We start from the raw sequence: 15,567 nt of genomic DNA, 5'->3' as shown, positions 1-15,567 counted from the left end.
CTGAACGGTCACTATCTGAGGTCATAGCACTAGCACTGAAGGATCCGCTTGAACTGTAAGTACCCTGTACTTGTGTTTTTGCCGTGCCACCATTCTTTTTACCTTGAGCACTTGCAGCGGCTTGTCCATTACCAATAGATGATTCAGCTTGTGAGAAAGCATCGTCAGCACCACCCACACCAGCAACTAAAAATTACATATGTATACAACTCTCATTATTCACTATGACTACAAATTCTTACCTAAACCTCCAGATCCTGCAATTCCTTGTTGTACTCCGGAAGGTTGTACACCGCCAGGAATGTAGGCCAAACCGGGTTGAACAATTTGTTGTGGACCTTGACCGTATTCTGAAACACCTGTGCCGGTAGGTTGGCCATAACCTGTTTGGACACCAGCACCTGGGGCGTGAACTCCAGCTCCACTTGTTTGTCCAGCTCCTTGTTGACCAAATCCGGGTTGGCCATATTGAACACCAGTACCAGGTTGACCACCACTAACTTGATCATAAACTCCACCAACTCCAGGTTGTTGACCATAAGTGCTATCATAGCCGGGACCAAAGCCTGTACCTTGTTGAGCACTAGCTCCTTGTTGAACACCAACGCCTTGTTGAACTCCAGCTCCTTGTTGAATTCCAGCTCCTTGTTGTACTCCTGCACCTTGTTGTAAGCCTCCTGCGGGCTGGGGAATAAAACCAGCACCAGGTTGGGTGAAACCGGATCCAGGATATTGACCAAAACCAGTTCCTGGCTGAGCACTACCTTGTTGACCAACTCCTGTTTGACCTTGTTGACCCATTCCTGCTCCTGGTTGGCCATATTCAGCACTGGGTTGCATACGTCCCGGTTGCACAAAACCACCGCTTAGACGAACACCACCTTGTTGAGCAGAACCTGGTTGATCGAATGTCATTTGAGGTTGTTGACCAAAACCAACTCCAGTTCCTGGTTGAGTTCCTGCACCTTGCTGTCCATATCCGGGAACATAACTGGGTACTTGTTGTACACCTGTAGGTCTTTGAGGAACTCCAGTTCCAGGTTTCGTCAAACCTGCGCCAGGTTGATATCCAGCACCGGGTTGACCGAAACCAGCACCTGGCTGAGTTAATATACCTTGTTGACCAACACCATGTGATACTCCTGAACCTTGTTGAACTCCTACAGCCGGTTGGACATAGGCGGTACCAGGTTGAACACCTACACCTTGAGGAATATAACTTGTTCCAGGTTGAACTCCTGATCCTGGTTGACCATAGCCATCACCAGAACCGGGTTGAATAAAACCAGCACCAGGTTGTGCACCAGCTCCAGGTCTACCAAAGCTAGTACCTGGTTGAACTCCTCCATGTTGAATTCCAGTACCTGGTTGAACACTTCCATGTGGAACTCCAGTACCTGGTTGCACAAATCCGCCACTTAGTTGAACACGGCCATGTTGTACACCAACTCCTTGTTGTACGCCAGCACCTTGTTGTACTCCAGGTTGGCCGTAGCCAACACCAGGCTGGCCAAATCCAGCACCAGGTTGCATTCCAGATCCGGGTTGTCTATAGCCGGCACCTGGTTGAACACCTCCTTGTTGAACTCCTGTACCCGGTTGAACAAATCCACCACTTGGTTGAACTCGTCCTTGCTGAACACCTGCACCAGGTTGTCCGATGGTTCCGGGTTGTCCAAATGCAGCACCAGGTTGTGCTCCGGGATGTCTGAAGCCGCCACCAGGCTGAGCACCACCTTGTTGGCCATCTGAACTAGGTTGAACAAGACCTCCACTTGGTTGAACACGGCCTTGCTGAACTCCCGTACCAGGTTGACCAAAAGCGCCACCAGTTTGATAACCTCCTTCTTGACCGGAAGGAACACTGGTTCCTGGTTGACCATAAACACCTCCAGGTTGCGTTTGATACCCGGGTTGAGCTCCACTTCCAGGTTGTTGACCAATACCACCACCAGTTCCTGTTGTTTGTCCAAAACCCCCACCTACACCTTGTTGGATTCCACCAGCTCCGGGTCTTCCAATAATACCTGCACCGGGTTGTTGCATAATTTGTTGTGGTCCTGTGCCAGGTTGTACAGCTCCACCTGGTTGTCTTACAGCTCCTCCATAGCCTGGTGCAAAACCAGGTTGTTGAGGATAACCGGTGGCCTGTTGGTCAGTAACATATTGTGGTGCTTTTTGTTGACCGGGAGCGAAACCAGCACCTTTAATTATTTAGAAATTTAAAAATGTATTTAAAGGTTTTGATATATTCGTTTACTTGGTCTATAGAATGTTCCAGGTTGTGCAATTTGTTGACCAGGAGCCTGTTGTCCGGGCTGTCCATACGAAGGGCCGCTAGCACTTGGTTGACGGCCATCGGTACCATATGACGGTACCTGTTGGACACCAGCACCATATCGGGGAATATGTTGTTTGCCAGAAGGTTGTATTTGTTGACCTGTACCTTGACCATAACCAGGCATTTGAGGACCGAAAGTAGCACCAGGATGTTGCCCTGTAAATTATATAAGGATATAAATAAAAATAAATTCTACTTGATTATAAATGGCATTGTTGAATATGTTTGCACCAGTTCGTAAATTTGTACTTAAAATATTTCAAATTGAATATCGTTTTTTGAGGAAATTAATGACAATATACATACCCCCTTGTCCTGGCAATACTCCAGGTGGTGCGATCAGTTGTGGCTGTCTCTGTCCTTGTTGTCCCATTCCACCAAAACTAGGTTTTCCAACACCTGTAATATAAAATATTGCAAATTTAATATGTTCAATTTATATGTTTAAGATTGGAAATTTTTTAATCTATATGTTTAATTAAACTAATACTATAATAACTTAATATACCTGATGGCTGAACTCCAGAACCTGGACCATATGCCGTTCCTGTTAAGTAAATTAATATTATTTGACAATTATTAAATGTTGGTAATGTCTATTAATACCTGGAGCACCTTGTTGTCCAATACCACCACTACCAGCAGTTGGGCCATAACCAGGGGCGTATGAAGTTCCTTAAGAATGATGCGAACAGATGAAATATTTTTCATATAAAGAATATTTATTCGATTAATTACCTGGTGCTCCTACTTGTCCCGCACTACCGGTACCAGGAGCGTATCCAGTACCTGAAGCAAAGGCTCCTCCCATGCCGGGTCTTCCAACTTGTCCAGCAGTTCCTGGAGCTTGTCCTGCATCACCAGCACCGGGAGCATATCCAGTACCTGGAGCAAAGACCCCTCCCATACCCGGTCTTCCAACTTGTCCAGCACCAGCAGATCCTGGAGCTTGACCTGCACCACTAGCACCGGGGGCATAGCCAGTACCTGGAGCAAAGACTCCTCCCATACCGGGTCTTCCAACTTGTCCAGCACCAGCAGTTCCTGGAGTTTGACCTGCACCACCATCACTGGGGGAGTATCCAGCACCTGGAGCAAATGCTCCGCCCATACCGGGTCTTCCAATTTGTCCAGCACCAACAGTTCCTGGAGATCCTACGGCACCAGTACCTGGAGCGTAACCACCAATACCAGGCTGACCCATTTGATCAGGTGTACCTCCAATACCTGAACCATAAACACCACCAGGTCTACCGACCTGACCTACACCACCAGCACCAGTATCAAAACCTCCACCTGGTTGTGTTCCAGTAATTCCAATTATAGATGATGGTTTACCATCTGAATAAGAGATAACATTTCCGTCCAATCTAAGAGGGTCCGGCGATCCAGTAGAATAATCTTAAAAATGGATATAATAAATGTAATTAAATTAGGAATAATAAAAAGCTACTTGATTTTTAAGATTTTCGAAGGGATTATGATCGATATTTATATACTAAAAATACATATGTAGTAAATTACCATAAAGGGGACTACCAACACCACAGCCACTGCAGTCTCCACTTGAGAATTGACTTTGAGCTTGTCCCATACCATGGGTTCCAGCTGCAACAAAATAAAATTTTTACTCTTAACACACAATTTTTCAAATAAAATAAAAACTGTACATACAAACTGTAGATCTGGAACCATTTTCTGTAGCTTCAGCCTCTGCTTTACCATCAAGTTCAGGTTGTCCAAAATTTAAGTACTGTGATTGAGTTTGTCCACGTTTGCTACAGAATAATATTAAATTTTTATTTAATAATACATTTACATACGAAAATGCATATATTAGGAGATTATGAGAAAAAAGTCCTTAAAAAATATATGTAAAATAAAACTACAATTGGAAGACAACATTATCATTCTTTCGAGAGCGGGTCGTGATTACAAGATGTATAAAAATATCAACTTACTAGCTTCTTTTGGATCTTTGAACTTCATCAGCTGAGTTCTGTAAAACATAAAAAAACACAAATTATTCTACAAAACTTTTGCAATACACATACTTATTTAATATATTTAATTCTAATGTAACCTTGAATTATTTATAATAATTATTTAATTTCATTAATATTAAATAATAATAAAAATACATTTTACTTGTTTGTTTTGTATTTAATAATTTCTTAAGTTTTAAATTATACTAAAAAAACTGTGATTAAGTGTTTGAAATATTAAGTTCATTTCAAATGTCAACTTTATCAATAAGAAGACCTACTTTTTCTTAGCTATTCACGGATTAATTACACGCATCACTTGTTTTTGTGTGTTTTTTTTCACTGATTCAGTTTCATTATTTTTTATTTCTTGTTCTAATTAATATTTTTCAAATATATTTATATGACCTTGGTCTTTCATTTTTTCGGCGCAGCATATTATTTAATTCTTATCATAGATCTTTGTAATTTCCTGTTAATTTTTAAATAGAAAACGGAAGCTTTAAAATTTAAGTAAAATGGCTTAAGCAAATTAAATTTTATTCTTAACTTAAATTCGTTTTCAATAGAGAAAAAATTTGAAATACATAGATCCTTAGTTTTATGATACTACATCTTAGCGGAGTTCATTAAAACACTTGACAATTGTAAACAACAAAATAAATGAAATTAAAACAATAGAGGCAAAAATTACGCCAAATTCATCAATAAAGGAAAACTAAGCAAAAATTGGTTAACGGAAGGAATATAAATGTTCTTTGATTATTTGAAAGAGACACCACATATAGAAGTACCCTATACCACTTTAGTGGGAAGGGTATATTGGTTTTGCGCTGATGTTTATAACGCACAATAATATTGGTGCTATACCCACCTTAAATTATATCAATCGGCATAGAATTATTTTTTGAGTCGATTTAGCTATGTCCGTCCTTCCATGTAAACTTTATAATGGAACTACCTTGTAAAACTTGTGATATTTGTAACTATTGAAAATGGTTAACATCGGCCTAATATTTCACCTAGCCACCATACAACTGATCCCGCCAAATACGGCTTTAAAGTTCATAATTATGTGTAATATACTCGTATCTCGACAAAGTTCTATAATAGCCTTGATGAGCCTCATGAATTTCATAATTATAGGACCTCATTTGACCCTAGCTTCTTTAAAAAACCCCCTTCAAAATTTGACTCAAATGTCAAAAATTTTATCCAACAATAAATGGCTTATGGTATATGTTATATCTAGGGCAAAGTACAATTCAACTTAAATGCATTTTTTATGAAAATTAAATCACATTTTATACCCTACACCACTTTAGTAGGGGGTATATTGGGTTTGTGCTGATGTTTGTAACGCACAATAACATTGGTCCTATACCAACTCAAAGTATACCAATCGGCTCAGAATCATTTTCTGAGTCGATTTAGCTATGTCCGTCCGTCTGTCAGTCCATGTAAACCTGGTAATCAAACTACAGGTCGCTGTTTTGATGATAATTCAATGAATTTTGGTACATGATTTTCTTTTGTCCAAGGGACGAAGCCTATTGTTCATCATTTTATGTTAAATATACTCGTATCTCGACAAAAAGCTGCAAAACCATGTTATATACTAGCCTTGATGACCTACATGATTCTAGAACCAATCAAAATGTCAATTAAATATCCACAGTTTTATTAAACAATAAATGGCTTAAGTATATCTGAGGCAAGGTACAATTCAACTTAAATGCTTTATTTTAAAAACTAAAACACATTTTATTCGTATACAGGTGTAGGGAATTATAAGGTCAGCCTCCCCCGACTGTATCTTCTTACTTGTTATTTTTGTAACGGGTCGCCTAACTATAATTTCTTACTTGTTTTAACATATAAGTGTTTTTTTATACCAACAGCAGAACTTTTACAAAAATTAACAAAATAGTTTTGGAGTTAATTGATAAATGCAAGTTATTTATGTTAATTTTATTTGAGCCAAATTAATTGTATTCGATAATACTACAATTTCACTTTCTAGTAAATTTGGAATCAAATAAAAAGGACATCTCTCCTATGAAAAGCTTGTGTTAAAATCATAACTTCTTCATGACTTTTTCAGCATTTCCATGGAGTAAATTATACTTCTTTTTCGCTTCTTTACGGTTCTTCGAAGCTTTATGCATTACCCACATGCATTTTATTTGATAACCTAAAATTTTCTTTGAAACATGGTGGAGTACTAAACAAAACTCATTTAAGATTTTGGTGGAGACCAGTAAACTTAGGATCGGAGTTCCAGCTTCCTATACGAAGATATAGGTCGTATTGGTAGTACTTGGACGAGGCTCTTTTAGGCGAAAGCCTTAATTGGTGATGGCGTTATGAATATTTCGAGGACAAATAATCCCTCCTTAGTCGTATCATACTGCTAAGGGAGCAACTTAAAATAAAAACAAACAAATAATATAGAAATAAATTAAAAGGACATTTTTATTACACGTGTAGCTCACGAACGTACATCTTTATTTTCGCGTAAAAATGCTTATATAAATTCCTTTAAAGGCTTTACGGTCGCTTAATGGAATACGTTTCGGAAGTGGTATGGGTAAAAAACACCAAAAATAGAATACGCAAAACACAAAATTTCAATAAGCAATGTTGCACATATAACCGTTATTTATGTACGGATGTTGCTGATTTTAAATATGAAACCTCTCGACAGAATTATTGATAATTTTGATATCTGGGATCTCCAAAAAATTATTTTAACAGATACAAAGACGGACAGACATGTCTTAATTGACTCCTCTATCTATAACTTTCTAGAATATACATATAAGCGATTTCATATGAAGTGACCCAACTCAAAAAATCGATTTTGATTAAATTTGCTCCAAGCTTAGATTAAAAAAAAAAAACAAAAAAGGTACAAAAACGTCCATTTTGGGAAAAATTAAGTGTCAAATATTTTAATAAATATTTTGGATAGATACCCACTTGCATCCCATTATATGACTAAAAAGACCTTAAAAGAAATTGTATAAGCTTGAAGATGAAGAAATGGCTATCTGAACTTCTTTGGACAATTTGTGGTAGGACCAATAGGTGAAAAGTTACACTCATAAAACCCTGTATGACCAAATTGTCTAACTTTTAAGCACCTCTAAGTTTGCCAGTTCTTGATCAATAGAGCTCAAATGTGTTTCTAGCCTACTATCCAATAGTACTAACCTTGGTGCGAAATTGCCTATATATACTACAAAACAAATTATTTATTGTTTTCAATATATTTGTAAGAATGAAAATGCATTTAGAGAAACCGACATTAAATTGTTCAATTATTATGGGTCTTTTACAAAAACGATTATTAAAGTTAATATTGGTTTTCTACACACTTTTTCCATATAAAAATAGGTTTTAATAACAATTTTAACTTAACAATCGTTTTTGTATAAGGTGGTAAAGGTCTTATTAATAAACTCTTATTAAGAGTTTATAAATCAAATTTTCATAAAAAATTTGTTCTATAAACCTTTGATAAATGTTTAAAATAAGGCTAAAAGTTCATCCAGCATCTACTCTTTTCTAATACAACTTTAGTACTTTGTTTATGGCTTTCCAGAGGTGGTGGATTCGATTCCCTCCTAAGACACTGGTGAAGAAGTATACAACAGGTCCTTGGAGGCCTAAGTGTATTTCTGCGGATTTGATGTATATACACGATCCTTTTAAACTAACTATATATGATACCGTAATGCAGTATGAGTATATTTAAAATGTTTTTGGGACAATATAAAAATTTCGTTCCTTGTCATTTCGGAATTTACCTCAATTCCTATAAATTTATTAATGTCATTTATCGATTATTAGAAACGCTCCTGTTTAAATCATCAAATTATTTAATTATACCTAATTATAAATCTTGCTTCTAAGAAATTAAATAACATTGTTTCATAAAGCAATAAGAACCCATATAAGGCTCTCTCCCGCACTTACTCATAGAAATAGTTTTATATACAAATGGAAGTATATATATAATTTTTGGTATCATAAAAAAGGTCCTTGAAAGACCTTTTAAATGTAATCAAAAATTTCCGTTTTTAAAAATTCAATCTAGATTTAATTTATTTAGTATAGTTATTGAAAAAGTTTAAAATTTTAAATTATAATGGAATGAAAACAAATGAATACAAATACAAAGCTTATCTCATTTCAAAAACTGAAAAAAACCATTACGGTGAAATAATATGAGGTTTATAATGTAATTGTCAGAAATATAAAAAAGTCATAAAAACCTTCAAAAAGGGCCTTTTTATCCTTTGATCCAGCTCGTCAAATATTGACGTCAGGACAACAATTTTAAGAAATGATATCTTAAAATGAACTAAATTTTTATTTTCAGTGGGAACATCAGCAACTTATTTTTTGGGGTCACCCTAATGTATAACAATCCAGCAGTTCGACAAAGAGTCAATGTATTTAAGAAAGACAATCTGTGGACTAGCTTTCTGACTCTCTCTCTCTTTGTAATCTATGGAGTGACGATTGATTTTCTTGTAGCTTAACCACTTTCTTGTATAATTTTTTTTATTCAAATTTCATTACTATTCTCGTAATTTAAAACAATTTATTTATATAAATATATTCGTATAGGAGCTTTGGTCATAAATGGACCGATTCTCATTAAAATCAGTGTAGCAAAAAAATAATAGCTTTGTCTATATTCAATTACGATTACTATCTGCTCAACATATTAATTACTCTCTAATATTGTTTTCGAGGAACCACTTGTATGGGCTATAAGAAATCGTGGAACCACTTGTATGGGCTATAAGAAATCGTGGAACCACTTGTATGGGCTATAAGAAATCGTGGACCGACACTTAATACATTTTATGCACTTCGTGCGAAGAATACAGCAAAACATTTGTGTCAAATTATTTAAAATTAACTTCAAAATAAAACCTGTACTTATGGAAAAAGCTAAAAGAAAATATCCTATGTTTAGCAAAAAAAAAAAAAATAAATAAAAATTCGGATAAAGAATGTCAATAAAATTGCCATTAGTATTCAACAGCTTTATTCTTAAACAACTGATATAAAAAAACAAGAATTCTAAGAAAAGAGTTGTGAAGTTTTGATATGTCCTAAACCGAATGATGAATAGTAACCACGACCTCGAGAATCACAAAACAACAACAAGTGGAAAGCTTGATAGCAATTCTAATAAATTTGGTGAATGAATGTATTTTTGTATAAATTATATTTCTTCCTAATTTTATCGTTTGGTAATGTTTTGAAGTGAATTATGGACCTGAGAGAGATGTAAGAACAAAATTTTATCAAGTTATATTTTTATGTGGACACACAGAAGGTCAGACTTAGAAATTGATACTGAACCGATACTTTAAGGACCAATAATTTGGACGTTACAGCACAAACTCAAAATACCTTCCGCACTATTGTGGTTTTAAAAATTAAATAAAACTATGAAAAATTGTATTTCATAAAACTTTTTATTTTGTTGTTAAATCGAAATTTGTTGATATTTATTTAAGAAAGATTCTAAATAAGTAAATATTATTTGTATTATATTTTTTACATATTTAGAATTTACTAAATACCAAATTTTTGTAAAAATATGAAATACAGAGAAAACAAAACAATTTGTTTTAGAAAAATTAAATAATATGTTAAATATGCTATAAAAATGTTGGAAATATGCAAAATATGTGCAATTTAAAGCAAAATATGCAATTTATTTATTTATTTATTTATTTATATCAAAATATCCAACAACAAATCTATGCCATTTTTAGTAAATTCTTTGATTCGAAAAGAAAACTAGTTAAAAATTATTTTGAGTTACTGACTACAAACATGGATTTGCATAGAAATCCTTGCCCTGTTGGTAACATATAATTTTCAAAATTAATTGGAAAACTATTTTAAATGTACATCTCCATTCGGCGACACTCATGCATTAAAATCCAAAGGAACGCAAGCAAAATATTTTTGCGTTATTTACGGATTTAGATTTTTTTATTTTCTTAAATCGAAATATATTAAAATGCATATTATTATTGTACAAAATTATTATTTTTTTTAATTTTTCAAAAATTAGAAAAAAGAGGTTTTAATATTAATACATACACAACTTTAAGATACTTTGCATTAAATATTATTCTGTTTAACCCGATCATGCAAATAGTTATTGGCATTATTTTAATTAATTCGCATCCGATCGAATGAATTTTTTATTAACCAGAACAAATGTAAAATCTTTTCTAAGATTGATGTAATTTCCTTAATAATTTACTATTTAAAACAATCTTGTCGATATTTCATGAAAACACGTTAATTTTCGATACTTGTCTTAAAAAAATTTTCTTAATAAGATTAACACTTTTTTAATTAAGTTTATTTATAGACATTATTTAAAAAAAAATTTTAATCAGTTTTATATTTTATTATTTTTATTATAATCGTTTTCACTTACAATTGATGCTCCATGTGTAAAGGCGACTAATAGCGCCACACCAAGCAGGCCCCAACGAAAGGGCAACATTTTTCTTGTTAATCCAAAAATATATTCGAATTAACTTCTGTAAACACTTTTAAATTCGATTAGATTTTTATTATTATGTCGTTGCTAAGACACGACTTAATTCCACATAAAATGACAGCAAACTAAAATGAGATTGAAATGAATTATAACTTTTTAGCACAATTCTTTGTATTTTTAATAATATTTTTTTTATTTCTCAATTATTTTTTATGTATGTATTATTGAAACAATCTATTATCTGTAGACAAGCGATTAAACAAGTGTCGTTAATTTTAAAACACATTTTTTATAGCTTCACTTATTTTTTAATATATTTTATTTTAATTTAAATAAATTTTTGAATTATTTTCTTTTGTTAAAAGGGTTTTATTTTCATTGTTTTAAAACATTTAATTTTTTATTTTTGTTATGTATTTATTAATATCTGAAATAAATCCTTTTTTTAGATTTCAGTTCTCTCAAACGACATTTAATTTTGATAAGCTTCTTTTATTCAATAGTGTTTTTTTCTGTGTATTGAAATACATAATAATTATAATTACTTTTCAACGCAGGAAATTGTAACGTTTTCAAATGCTTCCGATCGCGACAACTGCTGGATTCCAAATAACGCACAATTTTCAAAAGAACTAAGAGCTATACTTAAAAAATATTGAAATTTATTCAGAAAATAAATTAAAATTAAAACAAAACTAAACCAAACTAAAAAAGACATTAAGACACACAATTGCACAAAGATACTTTTTCTTGATCGATCGTATGGATGATCGTTTGTATATGTTCGCTCGTTCGTTTGGCTGTTGTTTTTCTTTTCTCACATTCAAATGAAATTCAACACAGCCCAACAATGAAACAACACTGATGTATGTACATATGTATTTTGTCGTTGTTTTTACATTTCGATTACTATTAAGTTTTGTTTTTGTTGTAACTTTTATAGTAGGATCCATGAGAGCTCCACATATAACTACAACAATAAACTCAAATACATACAAAACACAGATACATAATTTTGTTAGTATGTTTCCATGTGTGTGTGCTGTTATTCATAATTTGAATCTTGGTTCGCATTATCGCATACATCTGAAACAATATCAGCAAGACCAGCCTGCGATTCCATTCATCAGATATTGTTAGAAAATGTTAAAATGATTTCATTATTTTATGTTTTACGAGTGTAAACATTTCAATTTGAAATGGAGGGTGCGAAAATGATGAGTCCTATCATAACATTTAGATCGTATCTATTGATAGCTTTAAGTAGTCAATTTGCTGTTTTAGCGATTTTTCATAACAGTTAGAAGAGAATTGTAGTTATTTGGCGTGTAATTAAAACACTTATCTTTTTGTTACTATCAAGAATGAAGTGGTCTTTTATACAGAATTGGATTAATCAGAGAGTTTTTTTATCTTTGTGTCATAGCCACATTTGTATATGCTCAAACCAAAGCCAATTCCTTAACCATCGTAAGGTTACGGAAATTGGTTGCAATATAGTTTTTTGGTTGCAGTATAGTTTTCAAAGATAGTTTCCAGAACTATATTTAATAGCAGTGGTAAGAATAAACATCCTAAAAGGATACCATTGCCCAAGTTTTATCGGACTGCTGACTTGCCATCCTATCCTGATTTAGATTTTCGACGACTTTCTCGTAGTCTAGGAAACATAAATATAGTGACAAGCACCATTCCCTTAATGTGATAAAGATACTTCTGTAATTTATGTGATAAAGAAACTCTGTAACATATCTGGCCGATAACCTAATTCATCATACACTGCAGATTACTATGTACCACTTGTGGTTGTCCTTTTTTGGTACATTAATTATAATCGGAAATTGGGAGTATTATTCCAACACTCTTAAGGGGGACTTACTTCAATTGCACACACCTGGAGATTTGTTACTCTTAAGAATGCTAATTGATTTCGCGATCACTTTAATGGTGGAATATCAGGAAACAATTTTTGTAATCAATCCATATAGATTGATAATTCCCGTACGGCGCTTAAATTCCACAAAAAGTTGTAACATGTCAGATTATGTAGTTTAACACCATTAGCATTTTGGGATTTCCAATGCAATCCAATCGATGGAAATCAATTCCTCTGGATGCGGTAAATAATAAAGGTCCCAAAACACAAGGAAAAATGAAATAAAACGAAAGTGCATTTGATGAATCTTTATCTGAACAACTTTTTCGGGATTTAAATTGTAAACTTTACTTTTTGAAAATATAATCATGCCAGGTAGGAAACATTAATTCATTAAAGAAATCGTCGATCAGAACTAGGCAAAAATCATTCATTAATAAAAAGTGAAAACATCACAATTAGACGCTGAGAGCGAATGAATTTCCTAAAAAAATATAAAAAAGCTGCAGTGGGTAACACTAGAAGCTAAACTTATTGTACACAATTGAATTGATTCTATTTTCACACAAAATTTATTCATGTTCTTGCATGACCCCAGCGAGCAGTCAGTGTGGTAAAAATAATTCTCAAGTGTATTTCTTAAGTTTTATTTATGTATGTGATGTGTTTTCTTTAATTCATTAACTTGTCATAGACTTTTGACCCATTTTAAGAAAGTATTGACATCCATTAAGTTTTTTATTACATATCGAATTAAAAATCTTTAGTTATTTATATCTACACATGTTTGTAAGCAAATGATTTGACATTTAAATTTTTAGTCAAATTTTAAAAATACCCTGCAGTCGCGAATTTATTAAACTGCATAGAATACCTTATTGTCTAACCAAAAGTTAAAACAATAGTGTGAGATATTTTACAGTTGCTATAATTGCGACAGTATACATTGAAGTGTTGGCTAAGATGTCTAGCATGTCTGTCTAGCACACATTATCCTGATTTCGTTCTAGACAATTCAGCTTCCTGTTTATTTCACTAGTAGTCCATTTGCGAAGGGACCCAAACAAGGTTGGTGTCAAATAGGCGACCCAGACTTGACAAATCCTTTTTTTATTGTCTGACTAATGTGGAAGTGGCTATCGACATAAATTCCTCTGTTGTTACGAATTCTAAGCTCATAGGGATTCCTTAAGGCTGACATAATCGCATATATTTTAACCTGAAAAACACTTTAGTTGTTGGGAAGACTCCCACCGTCTTACTTATCCCAGCTTTTTTGAAAAAGACATACCTTGATATATTCGCTCGGTAACTTACCCTTATACCACTCATTCCTGGAAAGAATTCTTACTTTAAAAACTCACTTGCTTTGTATAATTGAAGATTAAAAATTGGAAGTATTATATTGAAACTAAGTCCCCATCTAAACCCAAACGTCTTACGACAGTTATAGTATCATACTACATTGTATTTTTGACACTATTTTGGATGTTAAATTTCCATAATGAATAAGAAAGTTGAGGGAGTTTTGTAAATCTTTAACAGTGTCAGGTTGAAGCTTGGAATCTTGGTCTTTGTTGGGAATAATATCCGTTATGTCTTTCATGGATTTACTACTAAGCTACTGTTAACTTTAAAAATAATAAAAATTTAATTATGAATGAATCATTTTTCAGTGTTCATAAACTCAGTTTCCTAAATGTAATTCCTACTAATCTTCCAATCAGTGTTGGTCAGGAATGTAATTTCCAGAATAACATCACTTCCAAGGTACTTGGATCTAACTTCTACGAGTGACTAGTAGTGGGAAAGAATGTGCTTCAGAGTTTCACTGTCCTCTCCACATGCTCTACATTCGTCTGAATCCGCACGTTCAATTTTGCATAGATGTGCTCGTAATAATAATAATCCTGCATTATTCCAAGAGGCCTTATGGGATTCTCTTTATCATATTTTTAGTTCCGTTTTTGTTGCGTCGATTCGTTATGCGATTGTCAGGTTAACTCCTTAGAGCTCCTTTCACTTTAAAGTTAGTACATTCGCCTTCTCGTTGCCTACTACTGCCGAGTGGGCTGGTGCCCATATGATGCAAATCTTACCTATCACGTGATATCGTCCTAATTGCCTTCTGGATGTCAGTAAATATAATAAGCGCTGTGGGCGCCATATTTTTTCTAATCCAATTTACGCATTCCGTTATTGCCTGGAAGCTTGTGTTATGATTTGGTGAACGGTGGTATATTTCTGTTTCTGATTCTTTAATAAAGAACTTAGCACCACTTTGTCCTCCAATTTAGAGTCATCCGTGTAAGAATGGATTCCTACTAGTATTTGCTCTAATGTTCCGCTTGACAAAAATATTTTATCTGGTAACAGAGTTTCAAAGTTTCCGACATATTCGGTGTCTGGTATACGATCAGGCACGTCCATGATTGTGTATAACCTTCCAATATGCCAGTATACATTGATAACGTGTCCTATAACCGCTTTTGGCCAATTCGCCTAAAGTAAAGAGCAGTTCGGCTGTAAGCGCCGCCTTACAACTTTAATATGTTTCAATGGGTCGAATATCTAGCAATGTTTCCTGAGACTTGGTTGAAGTAATACATAATATACAATGCTCTAAAGGCTATGTCTTTGTGTAACAAAGTACTAATATACTCAGACACAATTAAATGCATTTGAGGTCGCTAATAATTTGTCATTCATTAAACGAGAAATTCCTCCTTTCATTACCCTACCGAATTTATTATGCTCATAAATAAAAATGCCTTTAAGACATATCGGGAAATTGAGTCATGCTGATCCCAAATCT

At 33.8% G+C, this 15,567-nt stretch overlaps 1 protein-coding gene across 2 annotated transcripts in view; it reads right to left on the bottom strand.

Moving 5' to 3' along the window:
* LOC111679357 (glutenin, high molecular weight subunit PW212) overlaps nucleotides 1-11,536 on the bottom strand; it is a 13,123-nt gene extending 1,587 nt beyond the window's left edge. For both annotated transcript variants that reach the window (XM_046951573.1, XM_046951574.1), the window contains exons 1-12: nucleotides 11,422-11,536; nucleotides 10,811-11,001; nucleotides 4,303-4,340; nucleotides 4,016-4,119; nucleotides 3,866-3,949; nucleotides 3,080-3,742; nucleotides 2,948-3,016; nucleotides 2,850-2,888; nucleotides 2,648-2,740; nucleotides 2,261-2,497; nucleotides 243-2,204; nucleotides 1-186 (exon numbers count right to left, since the gene is read on the bottom strand). The exon at nucleotides 1-186 is cut by the window's left edge and continues 161 nt beyond it. In XM_046951573.1, coding sequence (XP_046807529.1) covers nucleotides 1-186; nucleotides 243-2,204; nucleotides 2,261-2,497; nucleotides 2,648-2,740; nucleotides 2,850-2,888; nucleotides 2,948-3,016; nucleotides 3,080-3,742; nucleotides 3,866-3,949; nucleotides 4,016-4,119; nucleotides 4,303-4,340; nucleotides 10,811-10,879 — 3,544 coding nt within the window. In that variant the 5' untranslated portion in view covers nucleotides 10,880-11,001; nucleotides 11,422-11,536. The remainder of the gene's footprint in view (nucleotides 187-242; nucleotides 2,205-2,260; nucleotides 2,498-2,647; nucleotides 2,741-2,849; nucleotides 2,889-2,947; nucleotides 3,017-3,079; nucleotides 3,743-3,865; nucleotides 3,950-4,015; nucleotides 4,120-4,302; nucleotides 4,341-10,810; nucleotides 11,002-11,421) is intronic.
* Between the last annotated feature and the right edge of the window lie 4,031 nt (nucleotides 11,537-15,567).

This window comes from Lucilia cuprina, chromosome 5, assembly GCF_022045245.1.
Source record: "Lucilia cuprina isolate Lc7/37 chromosome 5, ASM2204524v1, whole genome shotgun sequence".
Classification (NCBI taxonomy): domain Eukaryota; kingdom Metazoa; phylum Arthropoda; class Insecta; order Diptera; family Calliphoridae; genus Lucilia; species Lucilia cuprina.
This window is presented reverse-complemented; position numbering and strand designations above follow the sequence as displayed.